General features: G+C 38.8%; 1 protein-coding gene across 1 annotated transcript in view; it reads left to right on the plus strand.

The window, feature by feature from the left end:
* LOC143295924 (1-phosphatidylinositol 4,5-bisphosphate phosphodiesterase beta-1-like) overlaps positions 1-7,696 on the plus strand; it is a 219,482-nt gene extending 211,786 nt beyond the window's left edge. The window contains exon 32 of the mRNA XM_076607610.1: positions 813-7,696. Within this exon, the coding sequence (XP_076463725.1) occupies positions 813-1,193 (381 nt within the window). The 3' untranslated portion in view covers positions 1,194-7,696. The remainder of the gene's footprint in view (positions 1-812) is intronic.
* Positions 7,697-20,815: the final 13,119 nt, after the last annotated feature.

A 20,815-nucleotide genomic window follows, 5' to 3' on the forward strand; every position in this document is an offset into this window, starting at 1 on the left:
ATGGAGATCTTTTTTTTTTTTTCTCAAGGCCTGACTGAGCGCGTTGGGTTACGCTGCTGGTCAGGCATCTGCTTGGCAGATGTGGTTTAGCGTATATGGATTTGACCGAACGCAGTGATGCCTCCTTGAGCTACTGATACTGATACTGATACTGCAAATCTTCCAGGTCAACAGATGTGCAGACCTACTAATGCCTGAACCCCTTTTAGTGTGTGTACGCAAGCAGAAGATCAAACATGTACAATAAAGATAGCATAGTCCATGTCAGTGACAGGTTATGGAAACAAGAACATAACCCAGCCTGCACATCCCTGAAAAACAAGAGTCAGGCTGCCTTCTCGGCAGGGTAAATATATATATTATATATGTAATAGTCAATCGTGTCCAACTATGACCATCAGAACAGCAGAGGAGGCAACTGTTGACCCAACTATCTAGGATAGAATTTGATTATAGCGGAGAGTGTCTTGCCCAAGTTACACCCCCACTCTTTTAGCCAAGAGGGTTTTAGGACGGCCAGCATTGGGATGGTTTCCAAAGGCCAACTAGCCCCCAAGGCTGCAGCACTAAGAGCCAGTGCGATCTTGCCTTCTAGTTTGAGAGTCATAGTTCTTCACAAAAGACATAGCTGTAGATGATTTCTCATTGCAATGGAGAAACCTTTGATAATACAGCTCTCACTTTGCTGTTGTGCTCACGCATATGAGTGAATGTGGAAGTTGCAGCCCATGAGTGCAAAAAAACAACAACAAAAACGGGGGAAAAAAAACACCACACCAAAAAACCACTGTTTTGCCCATGTGTGTGTGCAGTACCTGAAGCATCACATGGAGGACTTCCAGCAGAAGTGCCAGCAGCTACAGGAGCAGTTTGACAAGGCTGTGAAGGACTTCGGCATGGAGGAGGATGACGATGACGACGATGAGGAGGAGGAGGAGGGCGGCAACCTGGGAGAGAGGAACGCCCTCAACCAACCCTCCACAGACAGTCCCGAGAGGCAGCACAACGGGGATGACAACACCCCTCAGACCTCCTCCTCCGCCCTGCTGCTGAACGGGGCCACCAGTCCTCTGCAGGAACCTCAGCAACAGCAGCAGCCACAGCCACCAGAGCAGGAAGCCAGCGTGGGCAGCAAAGGGGATTCCCCATCCAAGGAGAAAATCAACAGTAAAGAGGAGCTGACCTCCATGTAACCAGATTGCTGTATGGGGGTGGTAAGTAGACTGGAGGTGACACCGCAGCTCCCAGCTACCAACCTTATATTTGTGATAACTCGGCACAGGTCTTGCATACATACCAGGTATGTTCTGTGCTCTGGTGGGCCCAAGACGAAGCAAGCAACCAACTAACCAAGCAACCTTTTGTGATAAAAATCTGACGTGGACACACAGGTCCTGGGCCTGCCTTCACCTTGGTGTGTCGTAAAGTTCAGACACTGACCTATGAATCTGATATTTTCTTCTTCTTGAAAGAGACCCCAAGCTAGAGGTCTGATTGTGTCTGTCAAAACCCCGTGAAAAGGTACAGACAGATCTGGCCCAGTACCAAAGAAAACGTGTGATAAGTTATGCAAGACTGAATGACGCTGCTTCCGATTTGAAATGATGCCCGTTTCGATTTTGCATGCTTCTTCAAGAATGGGGGTGATGATAATGTGGAGAGAGGTGTCTACGTTGTCGTTGGCAGACTGCAAAAAAACATTTCTCTGAAGATCCAACCAGTTCATTGCATGAAATCACGGAAGAACATGTGAGACAATCGGAGGGGAGGTAACTGCAGAAGGACCAGTCACCATTGCTCATTCACCTCCCTTTGTTGCACTGCACACCTCTTGTGTAATCATTGGTTTGGACAGTCGTCATTCAGTCACCAGTACTTGTTCACCGGCAGTCCTGTGGCACATGGACGGAGAAGACAAAGATGATACAACATCTCCATTTCGCTTTGTTCATTCACTCATGCTGTAGCTCAAAGCATTAGAACTGCGGACAGCTGGGACAAGAAAGACGTGGACTCCCGCACCGATGTGTGTGTGCCATGGTTGTGCAATTCGAAGCTTGTCTGTCATGTAAGGCTTTCTTACTTCCTGCATTTATTTTGTTTTAATCACTGGACGTGTTTCGTCTTTGGGGAGAGAAAAACTGGCGACTGATAAGCTGTTCTTTGCAGCGATAGCCAAGTTGGGTTTTTTTGCTGTTGTTTTTGGTTTGTTTTTTTTTTTGGTATGTGTTCAGGAGTCCTATAGAATTAATGTAAGGTGGGACTGGATGGTTTTTTCACCACGCACCAGTGTTTTTCACTTCTGTGGTTTTCTTCTTTCTTTTTTTTCTTTTCTTTTTTTTCATCTCAAACACTGTAAGATGAGGTCATACTGGCAGACTTTCCATGATTTTTACATTCGTTCAGTTGAATGGTTTACTGCTAATGTGGAGAGACTAGTTGAAATACCTAATCCTGAGTGTATGTCACTGTGTGTGTGCAGGAGCATATGTGATGATATAGCTTTAATCTTTCTTTTTTTTTCTTTTTTTTTTCATTCAAAATGACTTTTATTATTATATTATATTTATCTAACATTCTGTTAGCTTCAACAAGTTCACAGGGGGAAAAAAAGTTTTAAGCATCATGGAAACTGAACACAGGCATTTAAGTGAGCTTTTTTTTCCCCTCTAAAATCAGATTTTGTTATTATTTGATAATAGGCAATCATATTTTTTAATACTCGTTTTCACCAGTCTTTTTTCATTGGCGACAGGCAATGATTTATTTTAAAACCATTTCGGTTCACCAATTATTTCTGCCCTCCTCCCCCCTTCCCCTACTGCCCCCTTTCCTCCCCAGTGTGTCAAAATATTGCCAGACGTTCACATGCAGCCTTTCTCCTCACACCCTAGAATGTGGATGATGTGTGTGTCGGCCTGGTCAGTGCCTGTGATGATGATGATAATAATAAGGAGGAAGGTGGCAGAATGGTTAAGACGCTCAGCTGCCAATATAGAGAATCAGTGATGGTGTGGGTTCGAATCCTGCTCTCACTCTTTCTCTCAAGTTTGACAGGAAAATCAAACTGGGCGTCCAGACATTTGGATCAGACGATATACCGAGGTCCCTTGTGCAGCACGCATTGGAAAAGAACCCATGGCAACAAGAGTGTTGTCCTCTAGCAAAATTCTGTTGAAGATACCTACTCGAATAGGTTCACAAAGATATGCATGCAGTCAATGCCTGACTAAATGCATCGGGAAATGCTGCTGGCCGGGCATATGCCAAGCAGATGTGGTGTAGCATACATGGATATGTCCGAATGCAGTGACGCCTCCTTGAGAAACTAAAACTGAAACTGCGTACTTGTGGCCGGCACCTAGCAAGGACTTGAGCTGTGTATAAAACCTTAGTGTGCGTGGTGCTGTCTGTTGTATCTCCCTGAAACAGAAGTTAATACAATCTGATTTTGTCACACACAAAAAAGAAAAAAGAAAAGAAAAGAAAAATCCCTTTGGTTGACACGGGAAGAATATCAGCAAAACGGGTGAGCATGTAAAAGAACTCTCCCTTATCCCACAATGCACGTGTGGGTCAAGCTGTAGCGCCTCCCGCCCAAAGTGCGGCAGTCCAGTTAACGCGGGTAACGCAGTTCATGCTTGTTCAGCAGTTGGTGTTTTGGGTTGCTGGACACCAAGAAGGTTGGTGAATGCTTTTGGCTTGCATTGTAAACATTCTTTGGGACGTCATCTGGGCTGGAGTTGAGCTGCTGATGTTATGAACTGTCTGTCATTTACCATACAGTTACTGCTAATGGCCGTATACTGCTTTCAACACTCGTAACACTTCAACAGCTTGTTATTGAATACCACCACTATTACTATGCTAGTTATGGTTTTGTTGTATATCACAGATGTTTTTGCCAGACGTTTTCTTCTTGCTAATCTTTGTTGCAGACAAGGTTGTTGTTTTTTTGTTGTTGTTTTTTTTTATAGTTTTTTTGTTTTTGTCAGTTGTTCTAGTTCAGCTGTATCATTTTATCTGAGAACAGTTTGAATCGACACATAGCTTTATTTCAGAACAGAATAGACACATGGCTTTATTTGAGAAGAATTGGAATTGACACATTGCTTTATTTGAGAAGAATTAGAATTGACACATGGCTTTGTTTGAGAGCAGCTAGAATCAACATATGGTTATATCTGAGAACAAAATCGACACATTGCTTTATTTGAGAACAGTTAGAATCAACACACAGCTTTATTGGGTGAGATCTTCAGGATGAAGAAAATCCATACAGATAGTTTGGTTTCACAACACTGTATTAACCCCAGACATAACGTTTATGCAGATATTGTAATTGCTGGCAGTGAATTTAATGGATGATAATTAATGTGCCCCCAGTTCTGATATTATTGCTTTGATTTTTAATGTGTATTCTGCAGTCTGATTTGGACAGCTCATTTAAAGAACAGCAATGCCAGTGCTAATAATTTACACGAACATTTTGAAGGCAACAGCTGTTTAGCAGGCAACAGGGATAGTGGGGGTTGGGAGGGGGAGAGACAGATTATGTAGCTGATACCAGAAGCGCTGTGTGCACTGCAAAAAGTCCACTCAAAACACTTCAACAAGAGCGAAAAACGGGGATTGGTAGAAAGTGAAAAGGATGTAGAAGAGAGTATATATATATATATATAGAGAGAGAGAGAGAGATACATGTACCCATGGATAAGTAGATCAATTCCAATAATAGATATTTTCTAAACTGCTGCTTAAAACAAATGTTAAACGTTAATACAGGGTTTGATGGTTAAGCTGCTTTTGTAATAGATACTATAACTGACTGCTGCCCAGAAAAACCAATCTTCAACAGATGGGAAGCAATTTGACTAAAAAAAAAAAAAAAAAAAACAACTTTGACAGATGGTGAAAAATTTAGAATTATATTTTTATTGCACAGTAAACAAAAATGATCGAGACAGAGTTATCTTCTCTGTGATGTATTTCATATAATTAATAACTAATAACATGAATGGCATGACTGAAGTTGTTGGTTTTTTTTGCATAAAGAAATAAATAATTATGCAGAATAATCAAAGTTCGAAGTTCAGTGGATTGTTTTTAAGAAACTTTTTTTTTTTTTTTTTTTTTGGATAGTGCAGCCAAATTAGTACACTGCCTGATATCATGCCTGGGTTGTACACAGTAATGGTGTGTCTGCTTGGTGTTGATTTTTGTTGATTTTTTTAAATATTTTTTTAATACAACTCAGCTTTACCTTTTGAGTTTAAATTGATATATGTGTTCAATGAAAGATAAATACTGACATAATGATTTGGATTATTATGTTGTTTTTGGTTTGGGGTGTTTTTTTTATTTTGGTGAGGTGGGGTGGGGTGGTGGTGGTGGTGGAAACTTTCTCTATTTTGCTGTGTTATGAATGTCAGCCTGGTTTTTATACTCTGCCTTCCCCCCACACCTCCACCCCCCACTCCCCCACACCCACACCTTCCCTCTTTTGCCCATCCGTCCCCCACTCTGCCCTCATCTCTTTTTCCTGAATCAGCCTATGCACCGAAAAAACGATCGCTGTGTCAATTATGCTGGGTTTTTTGTTGTTTTTTTTTATTTCTGTGGGTTTTTTTATTGTTTTGTTTTTTTAATTTTGTGTTTACTTGAAGTGTAAATTATTAGTTTACATGTCTTGCATTAGCTATGCAAACTTGTGAAGATCCAAGGTCAAGTTTTGATACACGCTTTGTGACCGTCTCTGTGTTTAGCGTACGCGTATGAACTTATTCACTGTTTAATGTTGAGAATGTCCTCCTTTTGAATCTTGCAATCTGCGTAGAAAACATGATTTTGTCAATGTGATTTTGTATTGTCATTATCTCTCGCATGCCCTAAGTGAGACAGCCTACTTTTAAATATAACTGTCTTGGATGTCAACACTGTTAACGTGGGACTTGGAAGGTTCTGTTCCTCTGCTGGTTTCTTGAATGGTGAAGCTTCCGTTCCATGACTGGCTCCTCTGTGAACAAGACTGGCTCCTGGCTGCTGTGTTGTGAATCGTGTTTTATTGGGAAGATTTCCGGTTTACGGTTTGGATCCATTACAGCTGATATTGTCACGCACGTGCGTGGCAGAGAAAGGGAAAGAGGTGCAAGTGACCCCCAAAGAGACCTTTTTTTGTGTGTGTGCTCCCAAAGAAGCACCCTTTTTGGAATGTATGTGGAGCAAGGAGTGTGCTGTGTCAATCCGAGAGAAGAAAAAAAAACATTCAACATTATTTTCTGCCCTACTCCCATTCAAGTCTTGGCTGCCTTACGAGTGTCGGAGTATGTGTACTGGTTTTATTGGCTTTGTTGTTGTTGTTGTTGTTTTTTTAAACAGATTTATTTTACACCATAGATGTTCAGTCTGTCTGTTAGAGTTGGATTTTGTCAAGATACGTGACACTGTAGTTTCATTTCCATCAGTTGATGTTGATTCTGTTTTCACTGGAGAAAAAAAAAAAAGAAGAAAGTGTTGTAGTTGTCAGAGTCTTGTATACATGTGACAAAAGTATACACCTCAGCAGTGAAATTTATGTTGTACACGTGAGTGTAAATGGGCCGTGCACGCACATGCACACACCCACACCCACACACACACACATGAAGAAGCATTTGTGCATGTTCACTCACATGATCACTATGCACATTATATTTAGAATAAGTGTTTTATAGCTATTCAGTGTGTGTTGTTTTCTGTCATGTGTGTGTAGTGATGGTCTTGCACGGTGTTTGGTATCAAAACATTCCAGCTTTGATGTGTACCATTTGTGTCGCCCGTGTCCCGGGTCTCACCACTTGTCTTGGATTGTTTTTGCACAGTTCAGCAAAGATTCTAGAAGGAAAAAAAAGCTTTGTGTGACTACAAGCCAAAGTCTCTGTACGGGCATAACAGATCTCCATTTTCCCTTTAAACATGTTCAGCTTTATGTGGTTCACGTCTTTTGATATTATTTTATGTGACAGAAGTGTGAAATGTTGGGGGTTCCATTTTATGTTCAGCTGCAGGGCACAAAGGGAAGTTAAAAAAATTTTAAAAAACTTTATCACGGACATTCACATGTTTCATCACGATTGTGTTTATGGAGAATTGTACCTGCCTTGTAGTTTGTACGTACGTATGTGTGTCTCTTACTTTGGACTATGAGCAGATCAGCTACTGGACAATATAATAGAAAAACAAAACAAAACAAACAAACAAAAAATCACCAATTACAACATACATTTTCAGTTTGTACAGAATGATAACCCAAATGTGGTATTTTGTCTGAAGAGTTTAACTGATTAAGCGTTGTCCATACTTTGCTGTGCATTGTTTTTATCTGTAACTTTTATCTTGCCAAATGTCTCATCCTTGCACTGCCTTTTGTTGATAAATTGTCTGTTGTGCTGGTTACAATATATGTGTATATATGTATGTGTTGACTGAGAACACTTGTGGACAGATGCCTCTTTCCTGCCCATGAAATACGTTACTCTTTGGGTTTTTTTCCCCCCCAAGTGGTTATTTTACATTTCAGTATGTGTACATATAGAAATAGATCTGTGTTGGTTGTTAGACAAAGACCAAGTATTTTAGTACATGCCTCTGCAAATTTCAAGTCAGCATGCTCGCTGTTTTCATGTGACAGTCAAGGTTGATCATTCTGCTTGTTTTACATTTTGTGTATATATATATATATATATATATATATATATATATATATATATATATATATATTAGATGCCAGTTGTCCTGACCACTTTTATGGTTTGTTTGTTGTTGTTTTTCGGGGGGTGAAGGGAGCAGGGGGAAGGGAGGGTTGGGGAGGAAGGGGGAGGGGTTTGTAAATCTGGAGCGCCAAGTTCCTGGAAGAAGAAGAAGAAAAAATTTTAACCTTTCTATTTTTTCTCCTTTTTTTCTTTCTTTTTTTTTTTTCTTCTTTTTTTTCTATAAAGTTACTTCAAGTTTCTTTCACCATTCCCTCTGTAGAAACTAGGTTCCTGCAGTTCAGACAACATGACCACAGGGAACTGCTCCTGCTGTACCCCACACTGCAGATAATGGCATGATGATACAGATACTTATATAGCGCCTGTCCTCGGTCGGAGACCAAGCTGTGTGTGCTTTACAAACACAAGGTCGTTTGCACAACAGGCTGCATACCTGGGTAGAGCCAACTGATGGCTGCCATCGGGCACTCATCATTCATTTCCTGTGTCATTCAATCATATTTCAGATATGCATGCATACATACACACTCAGACAGACATGTAACATTTTATGTGTATGACCGTTTTGATTTTTTACCCCACCTTGTAGGCAGCCATATTCCGTGTCCAGGGGTGTGCATGCTGGGTACGTTCTTGTTTCCATAACCCACCAAACGCTGACATGGATTACAGGATCTTTAACATGCGTATTTGATCTTCTGTGTGCGTATACACATGAAGGGGGTTCAGGCACAAGCAGGTCTGCACATATGCTGACCTGGGAGATCGGAAAAATCTCCACTCTTTATCCACCAGGCACCATTACCGATATTCGAACTGGGGACCCTCAGAAAGGGGCATGACCAGAGAATGCGGGCTGACACATGTAGAGTGGTGGCCAAGTGGTGATGCATCAGCCTTGGAAGCGATAGAATCTGAGGGCCCGGGATCAAATTCCGCAGCTGCCAGAATTTTGTTTTCTTTATTAGGAAATAAATATGTAGCTGCTGCTCAAATGTCCCATTTGCTAAAGTTACAAATTTCCCATGGAGAAAAAAATCCTGATAACTTGTAAAGTCATGCACTGGCCCTCCCCTCAACCCCTCCACCCCAACTCCCCACCCCAGCCCACCCCACCCTCACCCCCTCACACACACACACACACTAAAAAAAAGTTTGAATAGTTTTATTCAAGTTTTGGGCCAAGTGGGGATGTTTTAGCTAAACAGAGTGATGGTGAACTTTGCTCATGTATGATATGTTTTACACTACAGGAATGGAAAGCGGCTTGGAATTGGTGACAGAAAATTTGTGGTGATGGAGAAGAATAAAAAATGTTTAAAGGGATAAATTTGGATTCATTGCCTATTTTGCCATTTCTTTCTGTGTAATCTCTCCACCTTTATATGTTTCATTCTTAGATGTGGATGATACAGTGTTAGAAAGAAGAAAGGGGAAGAGTGTGCACATGTCGGTTTGAAGAAGACAGCATGGATCATGGCCGTATGACACAAAATCGGATCCTGCAATCTCTCATGTAAGCTTTTAACCTTTTCCAATTCTTTTTAATGAACTTGTTGACCCCACAAAAAAAATTTTGTTTTGATCTTGAAAACCATGTTAAGCAGTGTGGAGATTTAACCAAAATGTCACAATAAGAATAATCACAGCGAGAAAACTCATGTTTCAGTGAGCGGGCTTGATTGGCAGTGTCCACATTTCTTCCCCTCCACTCCTCTGTGTGACTGACAGAGTGAAAAAGTCCACGCCTTGTTGTGAACACTACTCATTCTGTCTTGAGGAGATGGGGGGGGCGGGGGGGGGGAATACTGTGGATATTGCAAAGAATTGTTGTAGATAAAATGCCTGTTCATTCTCACATACCTTCTTCCTTCGTCTGCTCAAATCTTTGCACTGTCATGATGCTTGGCATGAATGTCTGTTGCTGTGGTTTTACGTTACATGCGGTTACGGTTCCACATGAATTCATGAATTCACTGTCTGTCCCACTTGTGAGGTTGGCTTTCCCTGATGAACATCAGGGCAGCCTTTTTCATCTACCAGAGTCTGCCTTGGTGTCCTTTTTGGGGGGAGTGAATGTCCCTGTACATACATTGTGTTGTATGTTTCATGCTGAGTGACTGTTCTCAACAGCTACATGATATGCATGTGGATTTTTTTTTTTTTTTTTTTTTTTTTTTTTCTGATCAGATCGCTCAGTGCTTTTGAGTGGTTGAAAACATTATTTTATTTTGTAGCGTTGTTAGTCATAACTTTGAGGAGAAAAAAGAGAAGAAAGTCCATAAATTATCATTGGTTTCATTTTTCTTGTATGGAGACTTTTCTACTTTTTTTTTTTTTTGTTTGTTTGTTTGTTTTTGTTTTTTTGTTTGTTTGTTTTACATATTTGTCAATGAAACAAACATCTAAAAGAAACAAAATGCACTCAGAGAAGAAGTTTTTTTTACAGATTTCTGTTTGAAAAGCAACAACAGCAACCAAATTTGTGTAACGATTATAAAATTTCTACCATTTTCTGACCTTGGATAAATTGAAATAAAAAAAGATCCTTGTCATATGTTGATAGATGAAATATGCAGTTCAGCTGTATCCACATTTCTTCCCCTCCACTCCTCAGTGTGACTGGCAGAGTGAATGTCCACACCTTGTTAAGAACACTACTCATTGTCTTGAGGGGGAAAATTGTGGATATTGCCTGCATTTAATTTTCCTTAACTTTGTGCACACCACAAAAAAAAACAAACACACACACACACACACACACACACACATTGTTTTCATAGAATGCCATGAGTTTGATAAGCAATGAAATAGGTGAAAATCGTTGGTTATTCCTATCATTAAGTACATGATACTAATTGCTACTGGTTATATGGAGGGGAGAGGGTAAGAACAGAAAGTGGACCAAAGGTGATTGCCAACCCTCGTTGAAACTGTGACAAAAATGAAATCAAGGAGAAAGGTACTGACTCTTGCTCAAGAGGAATATAAGAAAAAAATCATGAAAAAAAAAAAAAAGAAGCCCGACCCAACTCCAGTGACCCACAAGCTCTACAGCTGTGTGGAGGACCTGCAGCGTACAGCTGCCTTCATCATGGAGACTGGGGTGTCCATCTGACGAACAAGAAGAAGAAGAAAAAGAAAAGGAACCAGGGCAAATCCAATTTGGTGACAACTGTGTGGTTGGAGCATGGGACTGCCATTCCAAAACCCCAGGATTCAGATCTGGTTGATTGGTTGAGGATAGTTGTTGGGGTTTATTTTTTTCAATCACAGGACTGCTGTTCTGAGACCCTGGGACTCATATCTGGTTGATTAATGATTGTTTGTTTGGTGTGTTTTTTTATCTCCTTGGTCAGCAGACTTTAAGTGCCTTATTCCTCCTCTTGCATAAGTTCCAATGCACCTGCTTATTCCATGACCCACGTTGGTGCTTGATGAGCTTTGAACACACCAAAAATACTTTGCGTGCATCTTCTTCAGAAACGCAGGCTGTATGAAGTGTGTAGGTGGGTGGAAACCTTTCTGAAAACCCATCTATGAAAGCAAAGCAATCATGTCTGAGTTAAAGCCCATAGAAGGAGGAAGAAAGTGTTTGTAACCAACCACCCGTTCCCTCACAGAACCTCCAAGTAACCTTTATCTGCAGTATCCACATTTCTTCCACATATTCTTTTGTTTCAAAGACAGAAACATGTATACTGAAATGGGTGTACCAGTAATGGTTTTCAGTCTTGTGTATAAACTCTACATTTCTTCCCCTACTTTCTTGAATGACCCTTCTTTGCAGTGTTACAAAGGGGGGAATGTGGATTATGTTTGACGCAAAAAGTGTACACCAAAATAGGAATACCGGTATTGGTTGTCAGGATTTTCTGGATTGTTTGGAATGTAATATATGACCCACACTTTTCCCCGGTGTAGCATTGTAAAGGAGGGGATAAAAAAGGAAGGGGAAGAAATGTGGAGTATATACTTTATTTTTTTATATCATATGAGACCAACAACCATTACCTGTGTACCCGTTTCAGTATACACTTTTATGTCTTTGAAACGAAAGAGTACAGGGGAAGAAATGTGGATATTGCCCCTTTATTGATGCTAGCAACAGTACCAGAGAATAATAGGGGAAGATGTCTTTGTCTTACTCTTTCCCTTCCACCCCTTCTTCTTCTTCTTCCTCTTCTATCCTCCATCTTTAAGTTCTGTCTTAACCAAAAACTATTTCCTGTGACGTTTTTATGGAAACAGTCGACTTGTTCAGAGGACTGGTCAGTTCAGACTCACTGACTGTATGTAATAATCATCATCATCATCATCCTCATCAGTAATTTATTACAGGATCTATATTATTCATGGTGAATATCTGATTGTTAGTGATGTATGTTCTTCAGGACAGCTGTTTATAGTTCAAGGTTCTTTCTGTTTGCCCTTTGTGAATATTTTTGTGTGGTCTGAAAACCGGTAATTTTGTTTAATCTGTCAGATTCTTTTCAAAGGTCTTGTATTGGTTATAACGGTGTTTCCTCAGTGACAGACATTGGTACTGAAATATTCACTGCTTTTTTTTTCGTTATAACGGTGTATCCTCAATGACAGACATTGGCACTGAAATATTCACCGCTTTTTTTTAGTTTTGTTTTGTTTTTTGTGTTACACAGGACACACTGGTTGTCACTGTATTCCTTTGAAATAATGAACTGGAGTTTATGAAATGTGTTTTGATCATAATCTCCCTAATCACCCTCCACAACCCCTCCATGGCCTCTCCCCACGCCCCACCCCCTCCCCCAGATCCCCCTTCCCCATCCCACTCAGTAATGTCTAATACACACTTACATGTGTGCACTCACTCACACAGAACTAGTGTCTGGGCAAAATGTGTATGCCATGTTGATCGTATCTGACTTGCTCCTTTACCCCATCTATCAGACACGTGCACTCACACATTCTAAATCGTACATGAAATATTATTTTTTGGATGTACACTTATTATACTGCAAGTTTTTTTTTTTTTCTGGTTTCCTTTGTGATTTTGTTTGTGTGTTTTTTTTGTTGTTGTTGTTGTTGTTTGGTATTTTTAGCTTAGCAGTACCTGTATTTTTCACAATCATATCAAAGATTATTATCCTGTTCTGTCCCCTGGTATTTTGCGACCTCAATCAAAATTTTTTTCTTCTTCTGTGTCTCGCAAGTTTAAAAGCATTTTGTTTTGTTTTTCATTCCTTGTTTGAAACCTTTCAATATCTATCTTGTTTTCACACAGCTGTACACATTTTATTTTTCTGGTTTGCTTGTTTGATCATTTATTTTTGGTGGATTCAGAACTAACAATTGTAGGAACGTTGAAAGGAAGCTGATTTTGTTTTGGGGTTGTTTTTTTTTGCTTTTCCTTATCCTATTTTATTTTTTATTTCCTGTCCTTTGGGTCGTTTTTTTGTGTTCCATCCAATTATGTATAGATTATGTTTATGCTTTGTTTCTGTTTGGGACCACTGCTTGTGTGTGTTGTTCTTTTTTTTTTTCCCTTGTGTGTGTGTGTGTGTTGTGTATGTGTTTTTTTTTGTGTTTTTTTGTTTGGGTTTTTTTTTTTTTGCTATGGGGGAAATGATCCAAATACTGAATTACATTGTGTACCAACATGTAACAGCCTCTAAAAAGGCTTAACACTAACAGTGTAATTTATGTTTCCTTTTAGATTTAAAAAAAAAAAAAAAAAAAAAAAAAAAAAAATCATCATCTGTCTGTACATTCTGCAACTTCCAAGATTTACAGATGGGATGTATAAAATATTGTCTTATCCATATGAAAAATTCCCTTTATCAACAAATTATGGGATTGTTTTTTTGGGGGGGGGGTGTTGTTGTTGTTGTTGTTTTTTTTGGGGGGGGGTTGTTGTTTTTTTGTTGTTGTTGTTGTTGTTGTTGTTTGTTTTTGTTTTTCCTGTCTCTTACACATAATGGAAGGGTTCAATCTAAAATAAACAAGATTGTGTATGTGCAAGTTGTTCTGGAACTGATCTCTTGTTGTGGACAGATCAACATTTCTAAACTTCATTATATTGAGTCTGTCCACAAAAAAAAAAAATTTACAGTTGCAAAATATTTAAAAAGTTTTAAGGTTAACTTTTTGTTTTTTGAGGCCAGTCAGTTGTTCATGTGGGGATTTCAGGTACACAGGTACTTTTGTTTTTTTGTTTTGCACTGAAAATTTGCTGATCATATATTTGGCCAAACATGTCACAGGTTCAATTCATTTTAATTTCAAAAGTCTTTTTCAAGCAATTAAAACAGACAGTTTTCTATGTCAAGTTCTGATTTGTGGAAAAGATCAGCCAGCACAGAAAACACCCTTTCTTGTGTTTTATTTTTGTCGTTGTTGTTGTTGTTTTCATTGTTGTTGTTGATTTGTTCTTTTCTGAAGGGCTGAAAATGAAGAGAATCACTTCTTCAGATCAGAGTAATCAGTTGACGATGCATTGCTTTGCTAATTTATGTCCACATACCTTTTTTTTTTTCCTTTTTTTTCTTCTTTTTTTTTGTCACCCTTTTCTGGAGGCAGTGGTCACTGTCAGTTAGGATTCACATTCCGTTCTGACAGGATGGGGATATGCTGTTGGTAATTTATAAATCTCAAGAATATTATCTGTTAAGAGAAAGATAAGAAGAAGTGAAACCTGTGACAAGTTTTAAGAATGGAAAACAACAGTATACACCCCTTCTTCTGATCCGACATAGCTCTCCTAGTTTTTCCACATTGGTTTGAACTGGGTCGGTTTTAATTTCGATCAGTGAAATTTATCATTGAATATTTAAGTCAGACCTGTTGACATTGATTTGTCACTTAGCAGAATGAAAGTAAAAACAAAAAAGAAATGATAAAAAAGAAAATTTAAAAACTTTTTTTTTTTAAACCCTAACAAAGCAGCAGCAAAAATAAGAGGAATATTTACTTATCTGATTGTTGTCTAACAATGTGTGTATTTGTTGCCAAAAAATGAAAAACATAAACATTTGTTTTGATTTCTGTTTTTAATAAATGTTTGCAATAATTGCAGTCTGAAATATACCAGTTGGTTCCATTTATGTCTACGCCCTGTGATTTGTATCAGGAGGAAAGATTTGTGTATTTGGAATACTTGTATATGTAAATATTTTTTAATTGTAATAGCACACTGTTGATTCTGTTGACTGAGCAAATAAAAGTCTTTTATTAAGTTTGCTGTTACATGTATTCACAATGAGAGACCTGTATATTTCTTTCTCAATTTTTAGATTTTCTGTTTTTTTCAATCAAAGTACTGAGAACTTTGCATTTTCTAGATTTTTAATACATTCTCTGTATTTTGTTGATTTTATTCACCTATTTTCTTGTTTTTACACTGAAATGCTGCTGTGATTTTTTTCAAAGCAATGTTAAACACCGCTGTTTTTATTTACTCTTTATTTTTTTTACTGCCTGGAAAATGAAGTGTTTCACGCAGCATAGAATATTACACTTCTTTTAAAACGTCGAATTAAGAACTCTTTATTTTCATTTTGTTTTGTGACAATCTTGATCTTGAGCAGAAGGTTGAAGTGGTCCTTAGGAATCTCTCTTTTGCTCTCTCTCTCTCTCTCTGTGTCTGGCTGTCTGTCTTTGGGAATCTCTCTTTTGCTCTCTCTCTCTCTCTGTCTGGCTGTCTGTCTTTCTCTCTCCCATACCCAACCACTACCTTCTTACTTTCTCCAACCTCCTTATTTTTCTTTCTTTCTTCTTCTCTCTCTCTTTTTTGGTTGTCAAAACTTTGTGAGGGGTTAAAATGTGTAAATTTTTCTGTCTTTTTTTTCTGATGACTATTCAGATGATATAAGAGTATCCTTGGAAAGCTGTCCAAAACCATCACGGTCTTATGTCCTCTGTGTCTCCATGTTACATGTATGTCATTGCAGCACACATAAACAGTGATACTGTTCATCCGTTGCAGACTCCTGTTGTTACCGTACCTGCAATTCGACACATACCTGGTTTTCTCTCTCTCGACCCCCAACCCCCCACACACCCCCAGCCCCCACTGAATGTGTGTGTGTGCCTCTTGTTTTCTTCACTCAGTCTCTTGATGTGAGGGGGGATAACCCTGTCATCTGTCTTGTTTCATATCTGTCTCTGTGCATGGCTCACTGATTCCCTACTCAGAATAATAAACCTTGTTGACTGCACTTCACTGTTGTTGGTTTTTTTTGTGGGTGTGGTGAGAGAGAGAGAGGAGAGAGAGGGGGATGGACAGATGGACAGACAGATAAAGAACAGAAAAGGTTTATAGAGGGAAAGAGATTGACAGAGAGAGGAAGGAAGGGATGGATGGGTGGACAGACGGACAAAGAGCAGAGAAGATTCATGATCAATCACTCACTCCAAAAAGATCCAAAAATCATCAGTCAAACATTTTTTCTTTTTCTTTTTTTTCTTTTTTTCTTCTTTTTTTTTTTTCTACTATCAAACCCCTTCATTCCCTTTGTTCATGCATGGAACTATACTGAACAGGGGACTGAGAGCAACAAGACAGTCTGTAATGCTCTGTAGTGGGTCTTCACAGTGTAAGGCAGCTGGCTACTGTTTTCTGTCCAACTACTCACACAAAAATGCACCAACCACATGTCATCGTGGCACACACTATGTACAAAGAAGTGGTGTAAAAATAGGTCATCATCACAATAAATAACTGAAAAACTGAAACTGGAAACAAACAACAAAAAAAGGTGAAATACTGAATGTACAGGCATTAACATCATCAAAATATACTAATGCTCAAAAGCATCAGTATTATCAAAAATTATTTGATAAGACAGAAGTTCAAATATGACCACTGTTTAACGCTATGCTACTGTGACAACACTGAAGTTGTGAGAATTAACCTGCATAAGACATCCAGAGATCATTGGTGGATATTTCTGACAACCAGTGGCTCCCTGCCACGGCTGTGCAAGCTACAGGCTTAAAAATATAGAGAGTGGGGCAAAAGAGTCAAGTTCATTATTTATTGTTGCTTTTAGTTCAGCCGACCACACAGGGCCATATCAGGACCGTCAAACCATACAAATGCTCAACTGTGTCAACACAAAACTGTCATATCTACAAAAAATGAACAAAACAAAAATCACCAAGAGACTAACCTACAAAACACAGTTCATGACACAGCATCCTAACCATTTAGCTCCTTAAAGCAAATAAGACCAGGCCCTGCTGAGAACGTCAGCCCTTCCGCTTCATGTTTCATCCTCAGATTACAAAAAAAATTGCAAAAAAAGAGGGGAAAAAACAATACTTCAAAGCCAAACAAAAAATACATTTAAAAAAGGCCATATTGGCTAATAACACTGCAGAACGGACAGCTAGTGTGTAACCCAGTTTTTACAATTTCACTTCCTTACTACCAGAGCCAAACAGCACAGACAGTACATCATACACTGCAGAAAAAAGAAAAAAGAAAGTGTCCAGGCTTGCTTGAAAAAAGAAAGGGGAATGGACTGGGAAGGCAGAAAAAGCTGACAACAGTGAAGGAAGAAAAAAGACAGAAATAAAGAGAGCAATAAAAAAATTAAAAAAAGGGGAAAATATCTAGAACAGCATTACCAGAAGGGCAGGGATGCTATCTGTACAGAAAGACCCCTGGCATCCCCGTAAAGGGGGAAAGTCAGTGTGTCTCCTAGCCTGCATATTTCAGGGTCCTCTCATGAACAGAAAACAACCAGTGTGCCAAGCCCAGTGTCTGAGGTAAACGATTCTAACGTGTCACAAGACATTAATGCCATTTCATTAACCACTGGTCCTAACAAGTATGTCCAATAACATTTTTTTTTAATTAAAAATGTCACCACAAATAACAACAGGCTGAAAACACAACCATCAAAACATGCTTTCTAACTGAACACCAAAGGAGGGGGAAAAAAACAAAAACATGCTGTAACCACCAGTCATTCTTAATGCGGATGAACTACCTGGTGAACAGAAACAAAGCTATACTAGAAGACACGTTGTTCATTTTTTTGTACAAAAAAGAACACAACTTATATAACACAAGTACAAACATCATGCCAAAATCAGAGAAGCTGGCAAAGTCAATTTTATGTACATTATAGGAAACGGCAGAGATGTGCCATTAGACAGAAGTGCATAGTGAGGTTATTAATCACAGGACATTACGTATCATTGTATTCACTTCATCATGACCAGCTGTGGCCTGTTCTGACGCACTCATATTTCAAAAATTTTCCACTCATGTTTTTTAGCCACTTAGAAAAAATGGTAAATATCACAAAACTAATAAATACAAAATCGTTAAAGTGTTTAAAAGCACAAGGAAAGATAATTCTGTCATTCACATTTCCTCACAGTCCCCCCCCCCCACCTCTCTCTCTCTCTCTCTCTCTCTCTCACACACACACACACACACACACACACACACACACACACCAATAAAGAGTGTTAACTCTTTCCAATAACACGGTACATGACTTCAAGTCAATGCTGCTAATGCTACCGATTCAGCTAGCACACAGGTAAATAAATGATACATTGAAACACACACACACACACACACATACACACACACTGTCTCTCTCTCTCCCCCCCCCCCCCCCAACCCCTTATAAACAGTACACACGCACTCTCTCTAAACATACAAAACACACTCACACACACACACGGAGCTTTACATACATCCTTCTTTGTTCCACACACACACACACACACACACACATGCGCACTCTCAAGCAGAGTATATAATCAGATAGATGCATTATTGAACAGGTAAAACTAAGCACCTCCATTACCAAATTTGTCAAAGACATCTCTTTTCATGCTTACACACACACACACACACACACACTCCTTCCTCCTTCCTCCAACCCTTTCTCCCCTCCATCTAATATAACTTAAAAGTGGTAAGACGAAAAACTGGTAACTACCACTACACACAAAAAGCATACACACAAACCTTTTAACCTCCTGCTATTGCAAAATTAAGTTCACTTCCTCAAAGCATTTGGTTCAGGGCATAATGATTATTTGTTGGGCATACACAAATTATGGTGACTGATACAATTTCCCCATAATATTCTTGGGAAATTACACAACTCTTTGTTAACACAGTAAAAAATAACAACAAAACTGACAATATCAACAGTGTCACACATATGTATGTATGCGTTACTTGACTTAGTTTTCTTTGTTGTTTTTTTAGCATTGTTTCAATACCTGATTGACAAGAATAGCTAGGTAAACACTCCAATTCACAAGAATCACACACATTTTCACCCACACACACACACACTATGCGCACACACACACATGAATTGCATCCAATACCACACACAAAAGACCAACTCAGCTTCTGAAGTTCTAGACTTTTTCGTTGTCAGCATTATCAGTTGTGTGACCCAAATCATAACAGTTTACAAGGGAAGCTATAGCACCAGGTGAAAACTGACAGTAAAAGAGAATGTGGTCAATATTATTCCTTCTAGAACTTTTTTTTTTTTTTCAAACCATAATATGCAGGCTTCTGACTTGTCATCTTTACTTTATCTTAATGACTTTAGTTTTGTTTATTTGACAAGGCATTGAAACCAAAAAGCTTGTTCAAATCTATACTGATCCAATGCAAATGATTATCTAGGTAAATGAGAGGGTGAATGTAAGTAAATGTTTCACAATAAGCTGAGCAAGAATGCCTCCCCAATCCCAACCTACTAAGGTTTGTTGCGTTTGTTATTTATCATCATTGTTGTCTTATTTATTTATCTATTTATTTATTTATTTATTATTATTATTATTATTTTATCATTATTTTCATTACTACTACCTTTTTTTTTTTTCTTTTTTTTTAATATCATAATTATTTATTTATTTATTTATGTAAGCTTATATATATATTTTTTTTTTTTTTTCTCAAGGCCTGACTAAGCGCGTTGGGTTACGCTGCTGGTCAGGCATCTGCTTGGCAGATGTGGTGTAGCGTATATGGATTTGTCCGAACGCAGTGACGCCTCCTTGAGCTACTGAAACTGAAACTGAAACTGTGTGAAACACTATGCAACGTTTGCTTTGATTGATCACCCGTTTGTCTTCCTTTGTGTAGGTAGCAGAAAAGCACCCTCCCTCCCCTCCCCTCTCACCTCCTGCTTTTGTTGGTGTGCAACAAAAAAGCGCAACTCTTGTATTAATCACTTGTTTGTCTTTCCCTTGTGTCTTTCTTCTTCTGCAGTCCGAGGCTGAAACTCTCACTCTCACTCTCGTTAGTTGTATCCACCAGTGGGCTTTCATGTGTATGTCCTTTTCCAGCCTGCCATGTAGGCAGCCACACTATGTTCTCAGAGGTAACCACTTTCCGTTCTGTACACTGGCCTACACGTTTCTTTCCTCCCGGGATAAGTTTGATACAGCAGTTTTCTCCACAATCACTGTTGCCACAGCTCTACAACACAATGCTTCCACAAACATTCTGCCAATATTTACTCAATGGCAAGTGATGTAACCGTGTTGGTCAAAAAAAGCATGTAGAAAAACATGAAATGATCTACACATATTACTTCCTTTAAGAGTAACTCGTGAACATTGGTGATGTTCAGATGGAGGCGAAAAATAGACAAACCGATGTTAAACAAATCAATAAAATTTTGTTCTGCTTCATCGATTTTTATATCAAAAAAATGTTGTCCTCTCCTTATTACCATAACTAATTCAGTTTTCATGCACACACAGTTTTCATGCACAAATACATGATATAGTTTTTATGAACATACACAAGCTGATTTACAATGCTCAATCTCAGAAGTTTTAAGTACAAGTCTCAAACATTGTAATTGGAGTATTTGTGCCCTAGGGTGTACTGATGATGCACTGAGATACGAAAAACAAATGACCAAGCCACAAAGGTACTAAGTTCACAAAACATTTGGATTAAAAAAGAAAACAAGCACAAGATCTGACTTTAAACACGCACACACACACACACACACACACACACACACATAAAGAAAGAAATGCTGGGACAGTAAAGCAAAACAGACAATACACAAGGTACA

The sequence above is a fragment of the Babylonia areolata genome, chromosome 21 (genome assembly GCF_041734735.1).
Source record: "Babylonia areolata isolate BAREFJ2019XMU chromosome 21, ASM4173473v1, whole genome shotgun sequence".
NCBI lineage: Eukaryota > Metazoa > Mollusca > Gastropoda > Neogastropoda > Buccinidae > Babylonia > Babylonia areolata.